At 46.5% G+C, this 17794-nt stretch overlaps 1 protein-coding gene across 1 annotated transcript in view; it reads left to right on the top strand.

Moving 5' to 3' along the window:
• Window positions 1–15123, top strand: part of LOC126191089 (UDP-glucosyltransferase 2-like) — a 67765-nt gene extending 52642 nt beyond the window's left edge. Inside the window, exons 5-7 of the mRNA XM_049931815.1 lie at window positions 2184–2427; window positions 9659–9881; window positions 14612–15123. Coding sequence (XP_049787772.1) covers window positions 2184–2427; window positions 9659–9881; window positions 14612–14912 — 768 coding nt within the window. The 3' untranslated portion in view covers window positions 14913–15123. The remainder of the gene's footprint in view (window positions 1–2183; window positions 2428–9658; window positions 9882–14611) is intronic.
• The last annotated feature ends 2671 nt before the right edge of the window (window positions 15124–17794 follow it).

Here is a 17794-nt window from a genome sequence, read left to right as displayed (position 1 = left end):
GAATCCTGCCTCGGGCATGGATGTGTGAGATGTCGTTAGGGTGGATAGGTTTAAGTAGTTCTAAGTTCTAGGGGACTGATGACCTCAGACGTTGAGTCCCATAGTGCTTAGAGCCCTTTGAATCATTTTTTGTGTGTCAGAGAAGGTAATCCGTGAGTGCGAGAATGAATTTTTTCAAGAAAAGATAAGTGAATCAAATACATAGTCGAGGTACTGAGGACGGCACCAAGATCTAATCTCACGCTTTGGCCGATGATCTGACAAGATTACTGATATGGAAGTAGGGGAGATAGAGCTGTTAAACAAATAATACAAAGTACACACAGAAAGATAAATCTCTACGCCGGTTTTCACCTAAAACAGTCGTTATCACAGCGGTCCTGAAAACAGCGCCCGACTAATCTATGCTACTATACAAAGCCAAGATGTAGTTTAACGTTGTTGCCAAAAATCTCGGAAAGTTAGTTACCAACTTACTTCAAATTTTTACACGTCATTCTAATATACGTGCGGACGAACAGAAACTATATTTTTTAAAATGTATTTTATAGGAAGACCTCGAAAAGTACGTGACCCATTTACTCCAAATTTTTACACGATATTCTAATAAATGATCTGACGGATACAGATTACACGTTTATATACATAAAGGAAGTCGTAGTTTAACGTCGTTACCAAAATCTCGGAAAATTTTTCTTTTGTTTCACCCATACATGTTTCAGCACTTTTGTGCTATCATCAGTGGGTTCTATTTATTTGTAACTGTAAACTTGTTGTTAACATATTAACATTTTCGTCGTTTACAACATTATGTAAAAGTTGCATTTATAACTTAATTGGCGAAAAGTAACATACCTTACATTATATTATTGTCCTCTTGTTTTGGTAGCTGTTATGCTACACAATATACAACATGTCATCTGCAAACAGCAAAACGTAATTTATTTTCTATTTGTTATGTATTTACGAACGGAAATAAGACTGTATCACGTTTTCTTTCTGTAACTTACAGTTTTGAAGTTGTGGTAGGTTTTCCTGTTTTGTTGGCGAAGTAAATGGGCTTACTTCTTTGCCTGTGTTCGTGTGGCAATGCAGTTTATCGATTATTCAAAACATAGGCGGAGTTTTCGCTGCCATTACGTGTTGTTGTGGTTTTGTGGCGTTCATTTGTTTCGTAGCGTGTTCTGTTGGGTGAGGCGCGCGAGTTTGAATTGTATTTGGTGTTTAGTTGTGTGTGAATACGAGGGTAAAGGAGCATAAAAGTCTTTGCCGACTGGGAAACGTAGATAAATCGGCCGTTGCGGAACATGCGCTTCAGTCAGGTGACCATGTAGTTAAGTTTTCTGAAACTACAGTTTTAAGTGCTACCACGAACTATTATCCACGACTGTATAGGGAGGCTATTGAAATTTATAAACATGAAGATAATTTTAATAGAAAAGAAGAGGCCTTGAAATTAAGCGAGATATGGACAGTGGCGCTACAGAATCGATAAGTGATTTTTATCTATGACAGACTATTATCGATAGTTACATTTTATCTTTGAGTAGTTTTCTCTCTGCTACTGTGTGCAGGTAGACCACGCCCACTTTCCTCGGCATTTAGGCCGCTCTCCGACGTCCGACTCGTCAGTCGGCAGGACTCAACAGGAACAGCCATACCTCTGAGGATGGCCAACGTAGTATTGGAGGAAATGTTAGGAATTGAAGAATTCCATGGACCAAGGCCATATAACCCGGAAGAATTATCAACAACAGTACCGGAGGAGAGATACTCTGACAGACAAAGAAAGTGAAAATGTAACAAAATCAGTCGGTATAGATTGGAACAAAGAGCAAGGAGTTACCTTCAGCGACGGAAATAGCAGAGGAGGAATGATTTTACACATTCGCAAACATAGCGACATCACAGGGGCAAGACAGTTTTGCAGATACTGCCAGCGAAGCGCCGTGGGCAGTTAATTTGAAACGTACTGTACACCCTTTTCGTCTTCTCGCTACTAATAGGCACTGTGCTTAGTGGACCGTACGGACGTCTACTGTGTGAGGCAAGAGTACTGGAGTTGTCCTCCCCCCCCCCCCCCCCCCCCCGCCCGCTTTCCGGGCGTTGACATGACGGTGCTGCCACACCCGGCCAGGTAACCAGTTCGCCATGCCGGGTAACAGACGGCATTCTTTGTGCAGGATATGAAGAGGTTCCTGGACGGGGCCCCGGAAGACGTGGGCGCCGTGCTGTTTACATTCGGCTCGCTGGTGCGGACGGAGACGATGCCGCTGCAGAAGCTGGTGGCCTTCGTTGCGGCGTTCAGGCAGCTGGCCCCGCAGCGCTTTATATGGAAGGTGGACGCGGACGCCCTCGCCGAACTGGGACTCACCGTCCCCGACAACGTTTACACGGCCAACTGGGTGCCGCAGTTCGACGTTCTCAGTGAGTACCACAGTCTAGTCTTCACACTGTGCCGAGAACTGCAGCATAGTGTGTAAGTAGGCTGTTTAGGTTTTTATGTTGGTAACGCCACGTAGCCCTCTGTATGAAAATCACTGACTGTGCTGTGTGCAGTCTGTGGCTGGTTTGCATTGTTGGAATTTGCTATTCTAGTGTTGGGCAGTTGGCTGTTAACAGCGCGTAGCGTTGCGCAGTTGGAACTGAGCCGCCATGACATCCAGTCTCACAAATTTACTGTCTCTGATGGACACACGTCCAGATCATCCGCCCTCAAAACTCCGCCATCTCTCTTCCCACATCCACCAATGCTGGCGGCTCACCTCCAACTGCGCAACGTTACGCGCTGTTAACAGCCAACTGCCAACACTACAATAGCAAATTCCAATAATGCAAACCAGCCACAGACTGCACACAGCACAGTCAGTGACTTTCATACAGAGCGCTAGGTGGCGGTGGCGTTACCAACATAAAAACCTAAACAGCCTACTTACAAGTGTACAGTTAATAACGCTTTGAGTAGTTTCCTATCACACTAGAAACCAGTTTTGAATAGTATAGAATGTAACATTCACGTGCGGTAGGACGGGTGGCTCTATCACTGTCCTTTAAACAATCAGTCCACCTACCTGGATAGGCTTCAAGTCGTCTGCCCCTTCACTCAGCGATAGTAGATACTGGTTTAGCCGACAAAAGCAGCGGTGATGAAAATTCAACTTGATACCTACCACACAAAGACCGCATGACTCCTGTCCATTAGGCAGTAGCTGAAAGTTAGTAAAACTGTCGATCGTTCGGGATTCGCTCAAAAGTCCTTTGAAAAAACTGTCAAAAATTTCCTTTTTAGTTGATTTATTGCCTTTAAAACAAGGAAAACGGCTATCAAGTCCCGACATCAGTTATGAAATGTTACTGGTTGTCTCTGTTCCAGGTTCACACATAAAAACCGTCAGAAGATATTTAGTCGGACCCGATATTTCAAACGTCCTAAATAGTCAGTGACCCACGACTACTTGTGAGTTACAACTGTCAGTCGTTCTGTAGTCTTCTTGCACAGAAGTGCTCGCCATAACGCCTCGTTAAAAAAATGGTTCAAAAATGGCTCCGAGCACTATGGGAGGTCATCAGTCCCCTTGAACTTAGAACTACTTAGACCTAACTAACCTAAGGACATCACACACATCCATGCCCGAGGCAGGATTCGAACCTGCGACCGTAACGGTCGCGCGGTTCCAGACTGAAGCACCTTGAACCGCTCGGCCACACCGGCCGGCACTTCTCATTATCTGCGCGAAACCGGCCACGGCGGAGATGACGTACGACTTGAAACGTTCACACCTGAAATCTCCTACAATCAATCACTCACAAAGCTCAAACTTTCTCAAAATACTTAACACAAGTCGCTTTTCGACTGCGACACGAGAACGGATCAAACGTGGGAATTTCTTCATCCTGGTACAAATCTGATCAGCGCGATTTAACGTAGGTGTTTACCAGAAGACGGCTCCGGAGCGACTATATCTCGAGTCATAGATCTGAGGCACCAAGACCTACTCAAACGCGCGAGAAATGCTGAATTCCTATTAGCTAGTATTTTAGCACCCAATCAAATCGTCTCGACTACTTCTATACTCGCTGTATTTCTAACGTAAGCCATTGAGATTGTCACACGCAATTTAGACTAGAAAGCTCTTCATTCCAGAACTAGATAAAATTTAATGAAAAGAAAACACGTTTCGATTCCACAAAATAAATTACTAACAAATTTAAAACTCAACGCCCTCCCCTCCCCCCCTGGGCTGCCCTTTACAAAATTAAGCTCACTCGCACATACGAGGGTAATTCCAAAAGTAAGGTCTATTTTTTTTTTATAAGTACGCCGGCCAGAGTGGCCGAACGGTTAAAGGCGCTACAGTCTGGAACCGCACGACCGCTACGGTCGCAGGTTCGAATCCTGCCTCGGGCATGGGTGTGTGTGATGTCCTTAGGTTAGTTAGGTTTAAGTAGTTCTAAGTTCTAGGGGACTTATGACCACAGCAGTTGAGTCCCATAGTGCTCAGAGCCATTTGAACCATTTTTTATAAGTACAGAACTCTGCTTGTGTGGCAGTTGGTCACACTGTTATGAAGAGTGCTTGACGCGCTGTGTGTAATCATGCACACGCCCCGCTGAGGTGCTCAGTCTTGGCTTGGCAGCCGTTGAGAATGGAGTTCCCGTTGGATGTTACTGCCAAGTGCGAATTGCGCTCAGTTATTCGGACTTTGATCGCAACGGGCACTGCGCCGATTGAAATCCATCGCCAATTGACGGAAGCGTATAGTGAATCGTGCATGGATGTCAAAAATGTTCGTAAGTGGTGTAGAGAGTTTGCTGCTGGTCGGACCGAAATTCACGACGAACAAAGGAGCAGGACACCGTCGGTTCTGAGGAGACAGTGTTGAAGGTTGAGCATAGCATGCGTGACGATCGACGGATCACCCTGGATGATCTCTCTCTGTACGTTGGTTCCTGAGGTTTCCCGAAGCACCGCCCACGGAATTTTAACGGAAACATTGCACTACCTGAAGCTGTGCGCAATATGGATGCCACACATGCTGACTGAGGACCATATGCGGCAACGAGTTGATGCTTTCCGTGCATTTCTTCACCGCCTTGCAGACGAACACGGCAAGTTTATGGACTCAAATGTCACGGGGACGAAACCTGGGCATACCACATTACACCTGAGACCAAGTAACAATCACGCCAGTGGCGGCATCCTTCTCGGCCAAAGCCGCGGAAATTCAAACATACACACTCTGCCGGTAAAGTCATGACAACCGTTTTTTGGGATCGGAAAGGGGTATTGTTGGTCGACTTTATGCCCACTGGGACGACAATTAACACTGACAGGTACTGTGAGACTCTGAAAAAACTCAAACGGCCAATTCAGAACCGGAGAAGAAGAATGTTGAGCAATGGCGTACACATGACAACGCTCGCCACACATCGCTCGGCGAACTATTGTTCTCCTGCAACAGTTTCAGTGGAACATAATCACCCACCTTCACTATACAGTCCTGACTTGACGCCCAGTGAGTATCACCTGTTCCCTAAGTTAAAAGAACATTTGGCTGGAAAGCGATTCATCTCCGACGAAGAGGTGAAAGAAGAGGTTCATAACTTTCTGAACAGCATGGTGGCGAGTTGGTATGACATGGGCATACAAAAACTACCACTGCGTCTAAAAAAATGCATCGACAGAAATGGCGATTATGTCGAAAAATAGCTAAATGCTCAAGCTGTAAACTGATGTAAGCCATTGTAGAAACAAACAGGCCTATGTACTCATAAAAAAATAGGAGACTTTACTTTTGGGATTACACTCGTATATCCCCTAATTCCCCTATTTCACAACAACTTTCTCACACTTGCATTTACATAGTTTTCAATAAAATATCACATTCTCACTTTACTTATGTCCCCCATTCACTCCCTCAGTCTCTCCAAAACACTCACACAACCAAAACGCAATTAAATAATACTTTTTCAATGTACTTTTAATTACGTCAGAAATCTATGGCAATGAAACCAAAGAAAATTCCAGTAATGTAGATTATATGAACCTGTCCTCTTGGTTGTAATTTCAGTTGGTACTGCACATGAATACATTACAGTACCTAACTCAGTTTCACAATGCTAGCACGGTTTTTGTAGGTAAAAATCTATGTCTCCTAAAGTACTGAAGTTATTGAATTGAAATTTTAGCAGTATAGTTGTGTTATCCATAGAATTTGGTACAGTCGTATGAAAAAAACATCGATTAATATTTAATAGTACTTCTTGAGATACATAGACAGTACGTGTAACGTACTGCGTGTGGTATTAAGCAAGCGCACCGCTCCTCCGGCCCAGTAGCCAATATCTCCTCTCTGCCCGGCTCCACTGAAACGTGACAACTCGTAATAATTTGCTACGTTACAAACGCTCATACGCACCAAATCAGAGCTTGACGAAATTTTTGCTGTCACTTATACTTACGTTGCCTGCTAAATTTATTGACCACGGGGTTTCCTAATTGCGTGTTAGCTAATTAATGGTTCAGGTGTGATTTCAAAACTCGACCCATGCAAAAATATTTTCTGTATTTAAAAAAATTAATTCTCTCCATTCGAAGAAACTTCCTTTATCAACATCAGGATGGACACTCTTAACTTGCCGGTGTCACTGTAATCCTCTCAGAGACCACATAGGGCTTAGAAGAGCGGCTGAACGGAATGAGTACTGTGTCGAAAAAGGTTAAAAGATGAACATCAGCAAACGCCAAACGAAGTGAATGTAATGTTGTCGAACGAAGTATCTCGGCACTGAGTCAAGCTGCTACGGAAACGAGACACTGCAAGTGCTTGGGCAACAAATGACTGATTATGGCCGAAGTACACAGGACATAACATATAGACTGGCAATAACAGGAAAAACATTTTTTGAAAAGAGGAATTTTTTTCGTGTGATGCGTATCTTTCGAAATATTTTTACTTGTTCCAAGTTAACACGAACACAACGTAGCTCTTGGAGTGCAAATTACCCAGACTATACTCCTCTTCATCCGCTATTACACAATGAGAGTACTTAGCTATTTCTAACAAGCAATATACATAATTTAAAAACTGCTTCTCCCTGGCGACACGGTATCCCCACAAAATAATGAAAGGAGAGAGATTTATCGCTTACTACATTTTCAACGTGCATGCAATAAATCTTCAGATCGGGCATGATGTTTTACTTTATCACTGCATTACTCTTTCCTCTAAGGCGCCTTGCCACGGTTCGCGCGGCTCCCCCCCCCCCCCCCCCCTCGTCGGAGGTTCGAGCCCTCCCTGGGGCATGGGTGTGTGTGATGTCGTTAGCGTAAGTTAGTTTAAGTTAGATTAAGTAGTGTGTAAGCCTAGGGACCGATGACCTTAGCAGTTTGGTCCCACAGGAACTTACCACAAATTTCCAATTTTACTATTCACAACGTAAAAAATGGTTCAAATGGCTCTGGGCACTATGGGACTTAACATCTGAGGTCATCAGTCCCCTAGAACTTAGAACTACTTACACCTAACTAACCTAAGGACATCACACACATCCACGCCCGAGCCAGGATTCTAACCTGCGACCGTAGCAGTCGCGCGGTTCCGGACTGAAGCGCCTAGAACCGCTCGGCCACTATACGACACATAATTCAAGAGATACTACGCCGTAAAATGTAATCGCGCCAAGAACTACCTTTTGTGAAAACCTAGCGCAAGTTACTCAGATTATACTGAGTCAGTGTTTGATAATGAGGTCACTGTTTTCCACCCGGAAGTTCTGTTCTGTGAAGAATCTGGGCTGCGTGCGGGGATAAGGCGGAGGCTGGGAATAGAGGTTACTGCTACTGGTAGTATGGGCGAATGGTTTGCCTGACAGCGGTCTGTGTGTGCAGTATACCTTAGCCGGTGGCAACCGCTGCCGTCAACAAGCTGTGGCCGTGCTGCGTGGTTTCTCGGATCTAGCTACTCACGGTACACGATCAGAGGTCAGTTCCTGCACGACCTCTGATACGGAGTGTGCCATTTCTAACGCACAAACAAGCTACGCGCGATAAAAGGCGCTGACGTCACGCGTTACGCCCATCCTGCACGCCGACTGCCAGGATGGCTTCCACACACATCTCAACCACGAGAAACGAACTACCTGTACGGTATTCACGTCGGCTATCTTATCATGGAAAACGTACACTCCTGGAAATGGAAAAAAGAACACATTGACACCGGTGTGTCAGACCCACCATACTTGCTCCGGACACTGCGAGAGGGCTGTACAAGCAATGATCACACGCACGGCACAGCGGGCACACCAGGAACCGCGGTGTTGGCCGTCGAATGGCGCTAGCTGCGCAGCATTTGTGCACCGCCGCCGTCAGTGTCAGCCAGTTTGCCGTGGCATACGGAGCTCCATCGCAGTCTTTAACACTGGTAGCATGCCGCGACAGCGTGGACGTGAACCGTATGTGCAGTTGACGGACTTTGAGCGAGGACGTACAGTGGGCATGCGGAAGGCCGGGTGGACGTACCGCCGAATTGCTCAACACGTGGGGCGTGAGGTCTCCACAGTACATCGATGTTGTCGCCAGTGGTCGGCGGAAGGTGCACGTGCCCGTCGACCTGGCACCGGACCGCAGTGACGCACGGATGCACGCCAAGACCGTAGGATCCTACGCAGTGCCGTAGGGGACCGCACCGCCACTTCCCAGCAAATTAGGGACACTGTTGCTCCTGGGGTATCGGCGAGGACCATTCGCAACCGTCTCCATGAAGCTGGGCTACGGTCCCGCACACCGTTAGGCCGTCTTCCGCTCACGCCCCAACATCGTGCAGCCCGTCTCCAGTGGTGTCGCGACAGGCGTGAATGGAGGGACGAATGGAGACGTGTCGTCTTCAGCGATGAGACTCGCTTCTGCCTTGGTGCCAATGATGGTCGTATGCGTGTTTGGCGCCGTGCAGGTGAGCGCCACAATCAGGACTGCATACGACCGAGGCACACAGGGCCAACACCCGGCATCATGGTGTGGGGAGCGATCTCCTACACTGGCCGTACACCACTGGTGATCGTCGAGGGGACACTGAATAGTGCACGGTACATCCAAACCGTCATCGAACCCATCGTTCTACCATTCCTAGACCGGCAAGGGAACTTGCTGTTCCAACAGGACAATGCACGTCCGCATGTATCCCGTGCCACCCAACGTGCTCTAGAAGGTGTAAGTCAACTACCCTGGCCAGCAAGATCTCCGGATCTGTCCCCCATTGAGCATGTTTGGGACTGGATGAAGCGTCGTCTCACGCGGTCTGCACGTCCAGCACGAACGCTGGTCCAACTGAGGCGCCAGGTGGAAATGGCATGGCAAGCCGTTCAACAGGACTACATCCAGCATCTCTACGATCGTCTCCATGGGAGAATAGCAGCCTGCATTGCTGCGAAAGGTGGATATACACTGTACTAGTGCCGACATTGTGCATGCTCTGTTGCCTGTGTCTATGTGCCTGTGGTTCTGTCAGTGTGATCATGTGATGTATCTGACCCCAGGAATGTGTCAATAAAGTTTCCCCTTCCTGGGACAATGAATAGACGGTGTTCTTATTTCAATTTCCAGGAGTGTATTTTCGTTCGTCTGGACGATCAAAGTCGATTTCATCGTCACGTCTTTCAGGCCACTCCAAGTTGCGGGCGTTCATCTCCCACGGCGGCCTCATGGGGACGCTGGAGGCGGTACACTGCGGGGTGCCGGTGCTGGGGATCCCGCTGTTCGCCGACCAGAAGCTCAACGTGCCCAACATGGTGCGCCACGGCGTCGCCATGCAGATCGAGCTGGACTACGTCAACACCGACCTGCTCGTCTACGCGCTGCGGAGGATCACCGCGCCGGGTTCCAAGTGAGATCATTTTACTCTAACACAGTGGAGTCTCCTTCGCTCGGGATAGCAATTTCTGTTTCTCTCCTTTCTTGAAGTTGCTGTTGTCTGCTTATTCTTACAATCACATTCCATCAAACTTCCTTGCACGTTAAACTCGTGTGGACTCGCGGGACTTCGTTGATGCACAGAACGTGAAACCTCGAGAAATGTCTTTACGCTGCTTGTCGGCAGCTCTCGTAGCAAGCAATACTCGCACAAAGTCGTCGTAGTCTCTGGGTAATGCTGTTCTTCAGTACTGTATCTACTTCGCTAGTGTTTTCTGCCAGGACAGTCTGGCTCTGAGCACTATGGGACTTAACATCTATGGTCATCAGTCCCCTAGAACTTAGAACTACTTAAACCTAACTAACCTAAGGATAGCACACAACACCCAGCCATCACGAGGCAGAGAAAATCCCTGACCCCGCCGGGAATCGAACCCGGGAACCCGGGCGTGGGAAGCGAGAACGCTACCGCACGACCACGAGATGCGGGCAGGACAGTCTCTCAGATAACTAAGAGTGAACAAATTTCGAAAAGGAGATCAGGCTGAAGTAGCTATAAATTCATAAATCACCTCTACATTTCTGACGAAACTGCCCATGAAAAAGTGGATGAACATGAATTAACGAAGTCTTGGATGCACTCACATGATATATCAGAGGTGGATTATCGATTAAGCAAACTTTTATCACATACATTATGAAACAGAGGGAACTGCGTGTAGTGAACGTCCAGGAGACGAAGAAGAAAAACAGGGATAATGCAAGAGTAGGGAGCGAAACACTATACAGCTCTATTGTTGGTGAAGGTGACCAATACTACGATTTTCTTCCGCGTAACTACATGCACATGACCAACAAATTATTTAGGAAAAAGGGTACAAACAGCTATATTTCGATATTTGGAGCTATAACAAACTGTAGTTCTGTTAGTAATAAGTGTGTAAATCTCATTCATTCATCACACGCGTGAATCTAGTGATCCAAATGCCGAATCCGACGGCCATGTGGATTATTGCCTCAGGCATGAGTAATGAATGGTGTATGAAAGCTACCTGCTTAAAGGTGAAAAAATAAAGGACCTGTATAAGCAAACACTAACAGCATCCATAACACACACACATACAAATCAAATTAAAGTGAACGACAATCTAGTTTGTATTAAAAATGTAATCTGCTAAAATGCAAATACCAAATTAGAAAAATATTATACGCAGTAGGAACGGGTTCCGTGTGCGGAATTAATAAAACAGATGGGATATGAAATAAAAAACTCTCTGGAATACAGTTTTTTTACAAGTGTAGTCTCTAGTCACAAACTTCTACTGTTTTACGCCACAAGCGTTATATTATAGCCGACAGCTACCACACATTCCATTTCACCAACGACCTGACTCATTCCCTCGACACTTCTGGCAACAAGTGGTACATCATCAGCAAACCATATCATGATGATTTTCTGTCTGTGACAAACAACTCCAACATCAATTTGGTCATTAGCTTCCCTCATCGCCTTTACTATACAGGTTGTCTGTTTTAACTTGAGACAACGAAACGCCTCGAAAACGAGGTCTCGTACGAAAAAGATTTTCTAGATGAAAAGTTATTATTTGTAAAGCGCACATCTGTCTGTGTTACTAACCATCTCCTAACCACACCTCCTGGTGGGCGGGGGGTCGGTTTTGCGTTTTCAAACAGGAACCCTCCATTTTTATTGCATGCTCTGATTCTACGCCAAAAAATATGAACGATTTACTCAAATCATTGTATCTAATTCGTGGCAGATGCTGTTGGAGTCGATAAATTTCAAGTGTGCCTGTGTTCCCAAGCAAGAACCGACTCATTTGATTGTACATTTGATATGCGATGTAAATGTAAACCTTTGTGTTCTAGTTGTTGACATTTATGTTCGAAATTTACTGTAGTGTTGTAAATTTGACTGTACAGTACAATATGAGTAGCAGTTTCAATGTCCAGTTGGAAACTACGTTTAGCGTATTGTAGGAACAACGACGTCGAAATTATAGTTTTCTGTTCCCGTCGGGTGCTTGACATTGGTGAATTCGGTTGAGTCTCACCATTGGGGTGCTTGATGTAGGTGAGTATCTATAGCAGGTGCACAAATCACTACCACTTCATGGACATTTTACGTTATTACAATGCTTGTGTTTTATACACCGTCGGTTGCCGCGTCGAGAGTTACGGCGGTTGAATGGAAACATACACCGAAATCAGTTACCCTGATGGTGAGATCCAAGGGCGGCCACTATAATCAATCATTCTGATGATCTGGGGACTCAACACAATCAACCCTATAGGGAACAGAAAAGTACCTTTTCATACAACTTGCTTATTTGCCAGAAATGTCAAAGTCTAACTTTGTTATTTGTACTGTACACTCAGATTTGCAACCCCGCATGATCCACGAAATTTCCAGAAAGCTGACTGGACGAAGTTTTCAACGGAACTGGATGACACCATTCGCTGGATACCTCCACCATATAAGAAGTATCAACGCTTCATTGGTGTAGTAACAGCAACAGCTAAAAAGTATATGGCAAGAGGATACAGAAAAGAATAGGTTCCAGGATGGAATGATGAATGTGAAACACTGTACCAACACTTCCAGCGAAGTTGCCGACCGGATTGGCAGTACGGTTCTAGGCGCTACAGTCTGGAACCGAGCGACCGCTACGGTCGCAGGTTCGAATCCTGCCTTGGGCATGGATGTGTGTGATGTCCTTAGGTTAGTTGGGTTTAATTAGTTCTAAGTTCTAGGCGACTGATGATCTCAGAAGTTAAGTCGCACAGTGCTCAGAGCCATTTGAACCATTTTTGAACTTCGGATGTTTTCTTTTTTTTTTTCTAAATCTGTCATCTACCATTTCTTCAGCGCCGCAGGTCCTTTCATAATCTACTTACAATATTTCGTCGTCTTCTTTCACAGAAGATTCATTTGACTACTTAAGTCAATTTTTATGTCTGTTGTTATGTGGTTCACTCTCAGTTTTCAATATCTCGTGACACACGAATTTTTCACCATAAGGGCGTTCTGCACCAGATGTGTTCCTCGGATCGGTCTCTCCCAGAATGGAGAACCTCCCGTATTTGCGGTTGTAATAGGAGGAGACATTGGTGATAGTGCGAGTTTGAGAGTGGAATAGGCGAGGATAGGCTAATAGTTCGAGCGACTGACCGCGAAATGGAAAGAGAAGTCTGGTTCGTTTCCTGGTCACTAGTCACAACCTGAAACTTCCTGGCAGATTAAAACTGTGTGCCCGACCGAGACTCGAACTCGGGACCTTTGCCTTTCGCGTGCAGGTGCTCTACCAACTGAGCTACCGAAGCACAACTCACGCCCGGTCCTCACAGCTTTACTTCTGCCAGTATCTTGTCTCGTACCTTCCAAACTTTACAGAAGCTCTCCTGCGAACCTTGCAGAACTAGCACTCCTGAAAGAAAGGATATTGCAGAGACATGGCTTAGCCACAGCCTGGGGGATGTTTGCAGAATGAGATTTTCACTCTGCAGCGGAGTGTGAGCTGATATGAAAGTTCCTGGCAGATTAAAACTGTGTGCCCGACCGAGACTCGAACTCGGGACCTTAGCCTTTCGCGGGTAAGTGCTCTACCAACTGAGCCACCCAAGCACGACCCACGGCCCGTCCTCACAGCTTTACTTCTGCCTGTACCTCGTCTCCTACCTTCCGAACTTTACAGAAGCTCTCCTGCGAACCTAGCAGAACTAGCACTCCTGAAAGAAAGGATATTGCAGAGACATGGCTTAGCCACAGCCTGGGAGATGTTTCCAGAATGAGATTTTCACTCTGCAGCGGAGTGTGAGCTGATATGATACTTCCTGGCAGATTAAAACTGTGTGCCCGACCGAGACTCGAACTCGGGACCTTTGCCTTTCGCGGGTAAGTGCTCTACCAACTGAGCCACCCAAGCACGACCCACGGCCCGTCCTCACAGCTTTACTTCTGCCTGTACCTCGTCTCCTACCTTCCGAACTTTACAGAAGCTCTCCTGCGAACCTAGCAGAACTAGCACTCCTGAAAGAAAGGATATTGCAGAGACATGGCTTAGCCACAGCCTGGGAGATGTTTCCAGAATGAGATTTTCACTCTGCAGCGGAGTGTGAGCTGATATGAAAGTTCCTGGCAGATTAAAACTGTGTGCCCGACAGAGACTCGAACTCGGGACCTTAGCCTTTCGCGGGCAAGTGCCTGGTAGAGCACTTGCCCGCGAAAGGCAAAGGTCCCGAGTTCGAGTCTCGGTCGGGCACACAGTTTTAATCTGCCAGGAAGTATCATATCAGCTGACACTCCGCTGCAGAGTGAAAATCTCATTCTAGTCACAATCTGTTCGTCACGTCGAAAAATGGTCCAAATGGCTCTGAGCACTTTGGGACTTAACATCGGAGGTTATCAGTCCGCTAGACTTAGAACTACGTAAACCTAACTAACCTAAGGACATCACACACATACATGCCCGAGGCAGGATTCGAACCTGCGACCGTAGCGGTCGCGCGTTTCCAGACTGAAGCGCCTAGAACCTCTCGGCCACAAAGGCCGGCTCGCCACATCGAAGTGCAGCATTTGGTCAGCATACTTCGCAGAGTAATTTTCACGTCTCCGCATTTCGTGCAATGCAGCATGACCGACGAGATGACTCTGTAACTGACTGCCTTCCGCCTTCTGCCCAGGTACCGGCTGCGCGCCAAAGAGCTGTCGTGGCAGTTCCGCGACCGGCCACGGTCGCCGCTCGAGGAGGCGGTGTACTGGACGGAGTACGTGATCCGGCACCGCGGCGCGCTGCACATGCGGCCCGCCTCGCTGCGGCTCAGCTGGTACCAGTACCTGCTGCTCGACGTGCTCGCCTTCATCGCCTGCACCTTCTGCCTCACCACCACGCTCACCTGGATCCTCCTCAAAAACTGCCTGTGCACGCACAGTCAAAGGAAGCGCAAGAGGTCGCGGATCGAGAGGAGGTTCAGAGCGACCTGAGTGACCGCGTACTGGGCCGACACCGTCCCCCAAAGTGTTGCCCGAACTGTGACGTCCTGTTAGTATACCAGGCTGAATACTAGCTCGTAGTAGGAATCTCTTAGTCCTTGGCTTCTGGAGACACTTTTCATTGGTGAATATCTATAAACTGCCATTAATGAATTAGTAGGTAACTGCTTACCTCTAACTATTATAGAGCAGTTTCCGACAAGTTCCACTATACAAGCTGACTGATTACTCAGGAAAATATTTCGCGCATGCAGGGACACACACAGTTCTAAACGCAAAATTGTTTTTCCCTTGTTACTATGCCCAAAAAAGGCAATGTAGTTAAATTTCGTAACATCGAGAAAGGTGAAGTGAGCTTTTGAATGTTTTCGTGTGCCTGTGAAAGCTAGAAGGAAACATTGGCAAGACTGCACTACTTGCGCGCGCTGTAGCCGTCTTTGAAGGCGGCTCTTCCTGTTTACAGCTGAAACGTGCCGTGATCTGACACTGCCTACACACACTGCAGTATCGGAAACGTGTGGCTCGCATTTCCTTATACGACTGCTCTTCCTCAGTGTTGAAATAAATTATTTCCCGATCTTGCCAGCGCTAGCTGGTACAAAGCAGGACTTTGATGTATGAACAGATACATCTATCTGACAGGAAGATATTCAGATTATGAGAGTCTACAGCTGTTAAGTGTCTGTCTTTTGTTAACAGCAAGTCCAGGATGAGAGGCACAACGACGGAATTTGGCGCCTTTTTTAACTGGCTGTCGATACGTACCCTTACAGCCATTCCAACAGTGGAAACATTTACAATGATACGAACGTTAAAATAACACAACACCCAGTCCCCGAGCAGAGACAATCTCCGCTTCTTGGCATCTAGTGCATATCGACATGTGGTCCTCGGACTACTGTTCCTTATTTATGACTCACACTCCAGAGAATCTACACGTCAAGGCGGGCTTTTCCAATAGCTAAAGTTGCCACAGACGTCTACGATTATATTCTTTCACTCCTCCGCCAACATTTGTAGCTGCTTTAATCTGGCAGATGATGCTGTAATTCGTGAGAGAAATGCTCAGCTCTTTTCACATCACACCCCTGGTCTCGTCATTCCGTTACATTCAAACCACTTGCTTATCATCTACTTTTCAAGTACTAAAAATAAAACGACGGAATCACACTAACCCCTTATACTTCAATTAATTTCTACAAGGAGGAAAAACAAAATCACACGCACGAAATGGCAGTACGTGTAGGAAGCCTTGGTAGCTTCGTGTAGAATCTGGACCTATCGACAGTGGCGCTCAAGACAGTTCACCTTCCAGTTATTAGCGTCGCATTGGTATTTTCGTGGCGGGGTTCGTAGCGACAAACACTTCGCTGTAGAAACGGCTTACGAAGTCACCGCCACACTTTTAATAGCGGGCCGACCGGTCCGCTGGAACAGTGAACAGAAAGATGAAAACCCAAACACTCTGATTAAATAAAAGTCGGTACTTGTCTTTATTAACGAAGATACAGAAACACAGTAGTGAACTCCGTGTCTACAGAAATCTGTCTAGTTCGAGTCGGAGCGGCTAGGTCAGCGTCGGCTGACGACAAACAACAACTCTGCTGCGATGAACACACAACTGACTAGCAAGTACACAAATCGGTGGCGAGTATACATCTGAGCGGCGAATACAGAACTGTCCTAGCGCTCGCGACTCCAGCGCTTAAGAAGCCAGAAGCCAGCGGTGGCGCGCGCAGACTTGCGGCGATTTCCTGTATCGCTGGCGCTGCTTATGCGGACGGCGTCCGGACTTTGATGCTGCCAACCTTTTGGCAGCGGGCTCGGTTGGCATTACTGGCTAGGATATAACAGGTATGATGCCAACTCGTGACGCTCGACATTCAGCAGTTAAGATTTCAGCGTTCAAGTGTAGCTCGTCGGTTGGCTCTGTGGTGAAGTGTCACGTTACACATCCAAAGGCTCGGGATTCGATCCACGCTCAGTGCTAAGATTTTTATCTCTTGCTTATCGTTGCTTACACTCAGTAAATGGTTGTTAATGTTGAAAATTCCAACTTCGTCGTGATTTGGAGTCGTAAAGTGAAGGTCTGGGCAAGTCAGTCCAGAGGTCGGAGTAGTACTAAAATCACTGTGAACATATCCAACCGCCAACATTGGCCCATATCACTATGATACCAGGCAGGTTCAAGTTTAGTAGCGAACGGTGCACTCTGATATCTGCTATGTTCGTACATGTCCGCCGAAGCACCACTTCCTGTATCGAGAGAACGCCTTATAATGACCCGTGGTCTACGATAGCCCCGTGTTTTTACCACTGTAGTCGGCTGCAAGCATTCTGCTTCGTAATCCGTCCCTTACGTGCTGCAGTTCTCCCTTGGAAATCAACTGTAATATCATATCTAGGCCAACAGTAATTACAGACTATACGCACGGTTGTCAACTGAAGCAACTTGACCATTTCCCCCCAGTGAATGTTGGCGCGTATACGGCATCACCTATCGAAAGCAGATCCATCTGTCAGTTTTGTTACTCGATGACGGGGACCTGTAACTGACGGAATCACTGTTTCGCAAACATGAGTAAATCTGAATTACGGTGAACAAAGTTGAATGAGAATTCAGAGATGGAAAGACGGAATCGATGCTACCAAACATGCCTCCTACTTCATACACGCTCAGCTCTCCTCGAAAGTCCACGTCCACATTAGTAACAATCTCCACAAATATCACTGAAATAGAAGATAGATGCTCTCAGTGTTGAACAGCCTATATTACAGTGTTTTTGTTTTTTGCTGTTAAATAATCTACGTAATTGTTATTTTATAGTATTTATTTAATTAGATTGTAAGATAATAAAATACATTTGTCTTCA

Source organism: Schistocerca cancellata, chromosome 6 (assembly GCF_023864275.1).
Source record: "Schistocerca cancellata isolate TAMUIC-IGC-003103 chromosome 6, iqSchCanc2.1, whole genome shotgun sequence".
Lineage (NCBI taxonomy): Eukaryota > Metazoa > Arthropoda > Insecta > Orthoptera > Acrididae > Schistocerca > Schistocerca cancellata.
Note: the sequence above shows the minus strand (reverse complement) of the source record. Positions and strands in the feature narration are given on the sequence as shown.